The following is an 11,728-nucleotide window of genomic DNA, read 5'->3' as shown; positions in this document are numbered from 1 at the left end:
AATAAATTTTTATTTTAATAAAATCCTATTTTCCCTCACCCACCAAATCCACTAGCAAAATCTAATCCCCTTCTGGATTCTTCTAACCCCTTCCTAATTGCTTAATCCATCCCCTAATTATTGTCACATTCCTAAGCAAAATGGAGTCACTTCTCAAAGACTTCAAAGTCTTTGAAAAGCATTTAATGCTTTGTGTGTTCAACAAATTAACCACCAAAGTCTTCCAAGACCACTAATGGCTCTTACATGACCATTTATGGCTCTTACATAACCATTTATGGTTATTTCAAACTTGTCTCCCCAAACATTTATTGTTTTGACCATATTCATCCTTTTCACATTTGCACAAGAGTTTATCCATTGGATAAAAGCTTTATTCTTTGAATAAAGAGTTTATTTATTCAACTAACCTTGACTTTAACTCCCAAGGTCATATCAAACATTTAATGCTTATTCCCTCCCCTCTCAACCTATCTCACATTGACACTTGTCATCCTGGGATTGGGTTGAAAGCCCTCACATGGATTTGAAATCATTCAATCCTGACCCTTGTTGAGATTGCTCAATCTCAACCATCCATTGCTCCATTTTCCCTATAAATAGAGCCCATTTCTTCATAATCCAGATCCTGAAAACTTGTATGCATTTAACCTATAGGCATTTTAGAGAGCATTTAGCATAGCAAACTAAAATCTTGTTGTTTTTGGGTTAAAATCAATCATTTTATTATCATCTAGTATTTTAGCTTTTCATTTTACATTAAGAGCAATATTTCAATCTCAAACCTCCATAAGCATCCATAGTGCAAAAAGCTGCTGAGAGCTACACTATTTTGGAACTTGGAGAGGAGAGGAACAAGGGAGAAGGAGCTAAGAGCATGCTAAGAGGCATTTGGAGATGCCTCATTATCTTTGTTTCGTTTGTTAGATATATTAGCATGATTTTAGCATCTCTTTTGTTATGTCTGTTTAGATTAGTTTTTGGTTAACTAACACTAACGATTTTCTGGTTTCTTGTGTTGTTGGTCATTTGCTAACCTTGTCCATTTTGCAGAGCATCAATAGTTAACCATAAATATAAACCATAAAACATTTACCAACCATCTACAAAAGATAACACCAAGATTTGTACGTGAAAAACCCGGTAAAGGGAAAAACCACGGTGGGGAGCCTACCCACAGTTAGATAATACTTCTGCAGTAAGTATGTGATTACAATAAGAGGGGCCTGCACATGCAGGAAGACCGACAACCTAGAGCACAGTGCTCGTCACAAAAAGAGCCTCACTGACTACAAAATAAATCTAGACTACAATCCAGAAGAAGAATGAACTGCAAGAATAGCATCTCCTATGCCTGAATACAGTTTTGGTTAAGCTCAGTACCGTAGGTCTTAAACCTCTTTTACCAACCCATTTTGATCACCTATGATCGACCAAAACCTCTGCATATGATTACAACTTTATTCGCACATAGATAATCACATATGTCATAAGTATGCCCATATACGCTTTTCCCATGATCTACAAAGAGATCTTACATCATATTTATACCAACCCAAGACCTAAATAATTAGGTCGACCACCTAAAAGATAATACAATAAAATTATAACATACACCCGCAATCCAATGATCAACCAAGTCGGCCTAAGACTAAAACAACATAATCCAATCAATAAACCCAACTGGTAACGCATCAGGATCATCCACCAACACGCTACATAAACTAGTCCATAACCTAGCAGAATAAGATAGCATTAGGTTCGGACCCAAATCCAACACCACCGATCAATAGGAACACGGACAAGATAACCAATAGCATCCTGAAAGCCATCTAGAAACTGTCCCAACACCACTTATCACGTGCATCAAAAGATCTTCAACAAAGCTCTGTCGGTAGAACCCTTACTGCTGACCAAAAGGCTTACTAGAACAAATGATAGCTTCCGAGTCATCAAATCCTGAACCAACTGATCTTGATACCCATATGAATAGCATGAATGATAGATCTAAACCAAATCCACAAACCAAAGCATACCGGAGCATACTAGATTAATATCATAAACCAACCACTCTACTGGAACTTACTGGAGGCCAGTAAACCACCAAAACAATTGGTGTTGCCATCAATGACAAAACATCAGTGCAACACATAATCAATTCCTCCAATTGCCAACAACTCTTAGATACCACATTGGGGGCATATGCTAGTACAATGCCTTATGTACTTAAACATGATTTTTCTTGGCCATTGATAGTTACATCACCATTCTTTGCCCATTCAACCTAGGAAACATTACTATTCCTTGCTACAATATCCATTTGTTTAGCTTAACATGCTTATTAATTGACATAATTCATATGCTTCATAAATGATGTATTTCGTGTAGTTATTGAATTACATGCGTACATTACATTTACTTTTTATATATTGTTTATCCTCTCACACTTTTTTGTATCTAACAATGTAACCTATTGGAGGGGAGCATTATTTATCACTTAATATTTCCACATTTAGTTTTGAATAATAATAAGTTCTCAAAAGACTCATCTTAAGTCCTTAATTGCTTAAAAGACTCATCATATATATAATGTAAAACTTACATGATGCCACATTGTAGGTTCCATTATATTAAGACTTCCTAGTGATATTCTTTAATGTTTGAATATTGACTTCACATAAAGGTTTGTGAGTGCCACATACTTTGAGATTCATGATCATTGGAGGATTATATACAACTCAAATCGGGGAAAAATATAATGATGAAAGTTACATACCAATGTCATTTACTATTTAGTTATGTACCCGTTTTGAGGAAAGCGCCTCAATACATTAAGATATTTACAAATGGCACAATTTTTGTGCAAATTTGGGTCCATTACCCTATGCCACCGACCTCTTCATTACACATGTTCCTACATGCTCATCCCTTACTCTATTCATTTGTTTACATATCCCTATGCATTTGCCCTATTTGATTGTTTATTACACCTATGCACCCACATATTTCCATAACATGTAACACATTTTGATTCAAACCTCTCATGTTCTACAAGTTTACAATCATTTTCAAGAACATCTTCATGCTCATAGACTTGCCTTTCCTAAATTAATGTACTTGTTATTAGGGGTCCCAATGAATTATACCACATAAACCTTAGAGTTATATATTGAAACACATAAATGAGGAAACAACAATGAACAATACATGAATTAAAATTACAAAGGAAGGACTTACAAGATTATAGTGATGGGAACAAAGGGAATATAGTAACAAAAATGACTTTACATGCATGTCAGACCAACTCAATATCTTCTCTCCCTAGCTCAACTCCCAAAAGGAAAATAAATCTCTTAGATCTTTGACTCAACTATACACATAACCACTTTGGTGTCAAAACTACACCAACTTGCCCAAATAACATTCATATTCATCTACCTTATTAATCAAGTAGAAGAACTGGTTAATGATGATTGAATGACTAGTTGACCTTGCCAACCACTTGTTTGGCCATTATATTTAATCTCTCTTTTGTATCCAACATGTGGATGATGTTTCACCTTGAAATTCATATGAGAAACATATATCACACAAAACATCACCAACCAAAAGCATGTTATATTATGTAAAGTACCTCAACGTACACTACAATTTCCATTCATGTATGTGGCCTACTACACAACTATGCTAGAAGTGTAAGCTCCAATCTATGTTCAAAATGCAAAGCTTTATTAAAACTACTCTATTCTTTGGAGCACACACAAAAATCACGCAAGGCACTTGTTTTTTTAATGTACTCATATGCTCCAACATCATAAATTTAAATTTGACCAACTCCCACCTATACTACATTTAAGACTAAGTAAACACAAATTTGCACAATGTGTCATTATTCTTGTGTTTAAAGCCAATCAATGCATTCATTTTACATCATGAGCGAATATAAGTTTTTGCATATCATTTATATTTTACACTTCAATTTAAACGCTAAAAAGAATCTAGATTTGCATGAGCATTCCTAAGAGTGTGCACATGTCTAAATAATGTTGCATTTAGTCTTGTGTACATATTTCCTCAAGTTGACCTAAGAGAACATGTCCCCAAGCGACACAATGACAACCCTACCAAGATATTTTTAAATATTTCTAACCTTTAGATATCAGAAATAGAAGATATAAAGACACATCAAGTAAAATGAAGAACAAAAGTCCATAAGTCTCAAAGTACAAATTTGCAAGTACAAGACAAAGACAAAAATACAAACTTGTCCCTGATTAACTTACATAGAATAAACAAAGATCTTTTTAATTTTGAAATGTTAATTTAAGATTCTCTATTTCATATCTTAAGACATCACATATTTCAAAACATTATTTCAAATTACCCTCTTCAATTAAAAACTACTTGTACTATTATTTTTGTTTACATTTTTTAATTTAATATAGTTCACAGTTGAATACCATAACCCAACAGTGAAGAGATAACAATGGAACATAGTAGTGGTAACAGTTAATACATATATTGGTTATGATGGTATAGTCGAAAGGTAAATCTTATGGAACCCATATTTTAGAATTTTAATTAAAAATATATTAATAATCATATGTCTATGTTGACTCTGTTAAATTGTCATATTTGAAAATGAAAGTGTTTGAATTCTATTAAACAACCTGTGTTGAGTTTTGTATATCATTTATATTTTACATTTCAATTGAAACACTAGAAGGAATCTAGATTTGCATGAAAATTCTTAAGAGTGTACACATGTCTAAATCGTGTTGTTTTCAGTATTGTCTACATAATTCCTCAAGTTGACTGAAAAGAACGTATCTTCTAGCAACACAATGACAACTCTACGGATACATTTGTTCACCATAAGATATTATAAACTAAAGCTATAAAGACAGACCCAACAAAATAAAGAACAAAAATTCATAAAAAATAGAGTACAAATTTGCAAGTACAAGACAAACCACATTTGTTCCTGCATAGAACAAATAAAAATGTTTATTTTAATCGAAGTACCAATATTTTGGTTTACATTATGAAATTTAATACCCTTGGCAGTTGAATACCATGATCCAACAGTGAAGAGATAACAATGGAACATAGGAGTGATGTAGTCGAAAGATAAAATCTTACCTAATTTTGCCCAACAAATTATTAATAAACATATGTATATGTTGAGTCCATGAAATTGATGTAATTGAAAATGAAAATGTTTGAATACTTCTGACCTACCATGGCACCGCCTTCATCATACAGAAAGAACAAAAGTCTTAACAGACAGATTTTTTACAGCTGTATCTTTCCAGACATGAAGCCTGCTGACCTGTGAAACAAGCTCTTTGTTATCTAAATTTATTATTGTGGACAGCTCTTTGAGATTTACTGCTTATTTGGTATATTTGTGTCAAATCATAACAAACTCAAAGCAAAAAATCAAGACACCTGTATCTGATCTAATTTGGGCTTATTTAAGTTCAAGGGAGGAGTCTCATTCAGTCGGTGCCCTGGAATGTTTCTTCTGTTCTGTTTTATTTGTTCTTGAAAATTTCCAGTTATTGCTCAGAGGGCTTGATTGGACATAAAACCCTAAAGAGAATTATATATAGAGGTATAGGTAGCTTGCAAATCATAAGGGGAAGAAGCTTTAATCACACCCCCATTGAAGTTCAGTTCTGTTCTGTGTTTTTTTTGAGGCTTTAATCACACCCACAATTAAGTTCAGTTCTGTTCTGGTTTTCTTATGAAGCTTTAATCACACCCACATTGAACTTCTGTTGTGTTCTGAATTTTTTAGGTTTTGAAAATTTTCAGCTCAGAGGATTTGACTGGACATAAAAGCCTAAAGAGAATTATAGAGAGAGGGGTATAGAAAGCTTGGCAATCATCAAATGGGGAAGAAGCTTGTTGGTGTGGGTCTGGACTTCTCAGCAAATGGTGAGTATGCAATGGATTGGGCACTGCAAAATCTGACAAGAGAGGGAGATGAAGTTATTGTGATACATGTGAAGGGTGATGGTGTTGATGAAGGTGAAGGGTTTCTGTGGAAGGACAGTGGGGCTCCATGTATTCCTTTAAGGGAAATGGAAGAGGCTGTAATCACAGGAAAGTATGGAATTCAGTGGAAAGCTGCACTGGTTGAGGAGCTGAATTCTGCTGCACAGCAGAAAGGGCTGGACATTTGTGTGAAGGTTTATTGGGGTGACCCAAAACAGAAACTGTGCAGTGCAGTCACAGATCTTGGTTTGAATCTGCTGGTTGTGGGGAGCAGAGGACTTGGGGCCTTCAAGAAGGTTTTCTTGGGGAGTGTCAGTGATTATGTTGTCAGTAATGCTGTGTGCCCCATTACTGTTGTCAAGTCTCCATCATTAAGGGAAAGGGAAAGGACATGGGAGAAGGATGGATTATGTAAATAAGGCTATTAAACTTGTTAGTGTTAGTTTTAGATTTCATGAAGATTTTTGGATTCAATTATGTATAGATTTTTGTTTTAATGTTTGGGATCTCAAACCAGCAAGCAACTGCATGGAAAATAAGGAAACTGCATGGAAAATAAGAAGGAAATTGGATCTCGCAAGCAACTGCATGGAAAATAAGGAAATTGGATCTCCCATTAACTTGTTGAAGGAGTGGTTTATGAAATGATAATATAGTCTGTATTGAAGAAACGGTTTTTTTCTCCGATGTTTTTAATTTTCTGATTGATATATATATATAGTTTTAAAGATATTTTTAATATTTAAGATTTATTTATTTATTTATTTATTTTTAAAGTTTTTTGAAGTTTTTTGAATTGTATATTTTTAGAAGATTTGAATCATGTTGATGATATAATTAAGAAATATTTTTATCTCTTATCAATTATATTTTAATTGACACTACAATTTTTCATGGTTCACTTAAAATAAATAAACTTAAAAAATTGACACCTTATTAAGGATATCTAGATTTTATAAAATTTTAAAAATATTGTTAATATTTAAAGAGTTCTTTTATAAGTTTTTTAAATTGTTGTTTTGGAAGATTTTGAATTTGGTGGATGATATATCGTTAAGTTTATTGAATCTTAATTGAGCTACAATTTTTAAAAGTCAACTTAAAATAATAAATTGTCAAAAAAAAAAGTATTTGATATAAAGTATCAATTGTCAAATCTTATCCATTCAGTTTATGATTATATAGTCCATAATTCAACATTTAAAGATTACTTTTTGTTCATAAATTAAAAAATAAATGCTATTTAAATTAAAAAATAAATGCTATTTGAATTTCAGAGAGGATTAGGTAAAGAATGTGTGTTTAGTGTGACATGATTAAGTTGGTGTTTTTATAATTTAAAGAATAATATATTTTAGAAGATTATAGTCAAAGCTATTTTTCTATTTATTTACCATTTGCTTTTGTTTATTGTTTGTCTTAATAGATTAGTATTATCAAGAGCAAATATATCTTAGATATTATTATTAAAGGCTTGTTGCTCTCAACACCATACTATTTTCATCAAAATTGACTTTGTTAAGGTTTATGATCATATTGAACAATCATTCATTTCAGCTATCTTCAAGCTCTTGGATTTGGTACTAAATTTGTCCACTTAGTTTGGATATTGTTTGTAGATGTTTAGTTGGTCTCACCATTAATGTCAACAATTGTCTTTTTTAAAGATTTCTAGATCCATCCACCAAGTATTTCCTTTTGCTCCAATACCCTATCTTCTTGTGGGTGAAGAGTTTGGTTATTTGCTTGTTGATGCAATTTCCCATTCAAAAGTACATATTCCCAATTTCGATCTCCAACTTGTTAATGAAAACTTTGATTACCTTTCTAATTTTCTTAGAGGAGATTGATAATATTTGTTGAAAAAGAGATTGAAACTATTATAAATAACATAATCTTTGTAGAGATTTTAGTGATCATATGTAGATGGAAACGTAAAAACAACAAACCATAGAAATATAACACAACACTAGATTTATGTGGAGAAGCTCCTCTGAGAAAAATTCCACTAACAAAGAGAGCACCAATTATGTGTTGATCTTTACAACCAAGATGATAATATTCAGCATAGTTCTCTTATAATTCCACACATATGAACCTACAAGTTCTCATCTCATCTCATGCTTACCAACTACTAATCGAAGGCTCCAATTTGTAGTGAAAAGGAATACAATAAACCATAAATGATTTCTAATACAATAGACAAACCATGACCCAACTAGTATTCATGCAAAATATACTTCATGACATGTATTTGAGAGTTACAAGCATCTTTCTAGAAGTTTCGGGACTCTTATCATGAACTTGAATGTCCAACTTCACTAGAAGACCAAAACAATCCACTAAAAGATAAAATAACAACTCCTCAAGTTCAAAAAAAGGCTACCTACTTCTTTAAAAATGCTATCAATGCTTCTTTAAATATATCTTACAACACTATAGATGCTTCTTACATCTCTTATAACACCATAATAGTTAGCATCCCTTTTACTTCATGCTAAGTGTCCAATGATGTTATCATAGACTAAATTAACTTTCCCCACTCAGTGCCACCTTACAAAGAATATTTCAAGTGCATGGAAAATAATATTTCATTATAAAAATATTCTTCCTCGTGTTTGATTTCCAAGTTACCTTCCATGCTTGAAAAAACTTTAAATAATAACCAACTATATAAAATATTAAAATTAAGGTACTTAGTCCTAGGATTGCAAAGTTAATATCACAATTCTAACATTTCCTGACATGATATTCACATTGCAATGACATAATAGGGAATATAATAAAATTAATTAAGTTATTGTAAAGACAACACCTAAGGCCTCCTTGCACTAATAGAACTTAAACTCGATTCCCATTAGTTTAGTAAGTTAATTTGTAACATTCTCATGAGTATCAACCAAGTTTTTCAACAAGACCTTACCATTCTCTACCATCTTTTGAAAACAATGAATATATCAACACATTTAGTATGAGCATGGTACATGATATTTTTACTCAAATAGTTAACACTATGAATCTCACATCTAATTTTGACCACCTTGTTGTCCAAATCAATAATTGAACACAATATTTGCAACTATACCACCTTCTTAGAGGCATGTGTAGTAGCCATATACTTTTTTTTTGGTGATGGAAAAAGAAAATGTGGGCTACCGCTTACTCATCCAATTCATTACACCACCAAACAAAGTAAACACTTAGTTGCTAGTGATCTTTGACTTTCTAAGTTACTTGCCTATTCTACATCCACAAAACCTTGTATGCCCATTGTCTTAACCACGTCATTAATACCATGATAAAAAATACTAATTATGTCTCGCATAAATATCTAAACACCCCTTTAAAGTTAGTTTAATGCTCCTTGCAAGGGTTAGACATAAACCTACATAGAGCTCTCATTGCTTGGGCAATATTAAGTCTAGTGCAAACCATTTCATACATTGGGCTTCTTGTTACACTAGCATAAAAACAAAATTATTTTGTCCTATATATCATCATCAAAATTTGGATGTATATTTAATGAAATCTTAGTGCCAATAAGAAGATGAATACTTACAAGTTTGTAATTGTTCATATAAAATCATTATAAAATGGTAGTAATATACTTATCTTGATTTAATTTCAAAGCTTTTTGTGTACCTAATTTCTCTTGATATCCATCTTAAGAATAAATTTTGCATCTCGTAAATCCTTCTCATGAAGGGCTACACCACCCAACAACACAACACATAAAACATAGAATTGCAAGAAAGACAAAATACTTGCTTTTATTGAATCCCAAACCAAAAATTACAATGTATTGAAATTTCACGCATTAACCAAATAGGCTTTAGAGAATCTCCAAGATGGAGCTTCTATCTGTACTCTAGAACTTTGAAAATGGAAGCCTTCTCTTCAATAACCTGAAAGATGAAAACTTCTAATGCAAGACCCAATTTTAAAGAGACATTCGATAGGAGGAATGCCATTTGGTAAAATTCTAGAACCACAACCCAAATACACCTATAAAATCCACACCATCTTTGGTTGACATCTCCTAAACATAGTAAATTACTTCACATGACCTTCACATGGCCACCACTTTCTTATCCAATCAAGTGAATGTCATAAAGATGCTTTGTAACTCTTCTAGACCCTAAAAGTAGTGCATGCAAAGACATGCAATCTTGGGTACCCTAATCTGGGAAGCATGCAAATGACATGTAAGAAAAAATTCACCAACTCCCAAGGTGGATGCCAAGATTAGAGATTCCCTCTAGGATATTATTCAACTACCACCGACAAGTGTTCACAAGTTGCTTCCACTAAAATAATGTCATGAATGAATTGTCTCGAAGAGGGGCAAAATATAGACACTTAAAAATGACTAACACATTTTAGTCTCACCACCTTATCAGTTCTCAATAATTCTTCTATTGGCATTAATTAAACAATTTTAATTGTTTAATTAAGCTAACATTACACCCCTTCATTTAAAAATAATTAAATAATTTTTAAGTATTTAAATATTTCATCAAATTTTCTCTACACATTAATTAAATATTTTTTTAATTATTTAATTAATCTATCAATTTATTCTTCCATCCACATTAATTATTTAATTAATTCAACAATTTATTATTTTCATCCATGTTAAATAAATTTTTATTTAATTGATTCATCCTTTAATTCTTCTTATCCACTATAATTAAATAATTTAATAATTTAATTAGGTAATATCTGCTTTAGAATTGAATAAATTAATATAACTTATTTAATTGCTTGTTCTAATTTATTTCTTATAAAAATAAATAAAACTAATATCTTATTTATTATTCAACCATGCATATGGATTAAATAATTGTATTTATTTAATTATATTAATAATTCTCCATGCAAATCTATCACATCAACTCACCCAAAGTCACCCCTAATCTACTCATCAATCAAATCCACTTCACTTATGCATCTAATCAATCAACTTATCCATGCAATCATTTAACTCACTATTTAGCTCCTCATAGGGATACATGTCGCATGCACATTCTTTCTATCCTCTCAATCAATCTTATCCATTGATTCTTTTGATCACCTCTACCATTGATCAATATTAGGTGAAAGCTATAAATCACTCATTTTCCAACAAATTAATCATCCACAAAATTATAGAATTCATGCTATTATACTATCGTTTTGCTATCAAGATTATGCTTGATAAAAGAACGACTCACATATCAAATAATTGGAACACACATAAATAATGAAGCAATATGGGATTTTGTGAATGTATAATTGTTTAGCTATTTATTTATTGCACCAATCAAGATTATGCTTTATTGAGTGATTGTTGATTGTGAATTTGGCATTTTCATTGTGTTATTTTTATTTTCATATTTCACATTTCACTATGCACATTAATTAACAATGAAGTAGAGGTCCAAGCTCTTCTTTAGGATCTTGTAATAGTGAGAAATCTAAATGTTCAAAGGATTTTTTACTGAAGACAGTATGTTAACAACAAGGGCCATCAAATAGTGGATACTTTATAGTTGAAAATCGTAAAATATGTTTTAGATAACATGACACTTAATTGATACTTTTAAATATTTCAAATGTAAGCATTTTTATAGAGAAGCTAATAAGTTGGTAGATGACTTATCCAGTTTGACAATTGAATAGTCAAATGACTATGTTGAGTATACAAATATTTCAATAGTAGGTGATAATAGAATCTCAAAGGTTA

At 31.7% G+C, this 11,728-nt stretch overlaps 1 protein-coding gene across 2 annotated transcripts; it reads left to right on the top strand.

Moving 5' to 3' along the window:
• The first annotated feature begins 5,221 nt into the window (after nt 1–5,221).
• LOC131032387 (universal stress protein PHOS32) lies at nt 5,222–6,683 on the top strand. 2 transcript variants are annotated; one of them, XM_057963351.2, is made up of 3 exons: nt 5,222–5,617; nt 5,821–6,414; nt 6,521–6,683. In XM_057963351.2, the coding sequence occupies exons 2-3, from the start codon at nt 5,898–5,900 to the stop codon at nt 6,649–6,651; spliced, it is 648 nt and encodes a 215-aa protein (XP_057819334.2). In that variant the 5' UTR covers nt 5,222–5,617; nt 5,821–5,897; the 3' UTR covers nt 6,652–6,683. The 2 variants fall into 2 exon arrangements, with proteins under 2 accessions (XP_057819334.2, XP_057819333.2); XM_057963350.2 differs by having other exon boundaries at nt 5,804–6,414.
• The last annotated feature ends 5,045 nt before the right edge of the window (nt 6,684–11,728 follow it).

Source organism: Cryptomeria japonica, chromosome 8, assembly GCF_030272615.1.
Source record: "Cryptomeria japonica chromosome 8, Sugi_1.0, whole genome shotgun sequence".
In the NCBI taxonomy this organism is placed as follows: domain Eukaryota; kingdom Viridiplantae; phylum Streptophyta; class Pinopsida; order Cupressales; family Cupressaceae; genus Cryptomeria; species Cryptomeria japonica.
This window is presented reverse-complemented; position numbering and strand designations above follow the sequence as displayed.

Excerpts from the sequence above, each read along its gene's own strand:
- LOC131032387 (XM_057963351.2), top strand. The coding sequence starts at position 5,898 with ATGGGGAAGAAGCTTGTTGGTGTGGGTCTGGACTTCTCAGCAAATGGT. Across the intron at positions 6,415-6,520 it reads ATGGGAGAAGGATGGATTAT|CAAGCAACTGCATGGAAAAT; the intron begins GTAAATAAGGCT and ends ATCTCAAACCAG.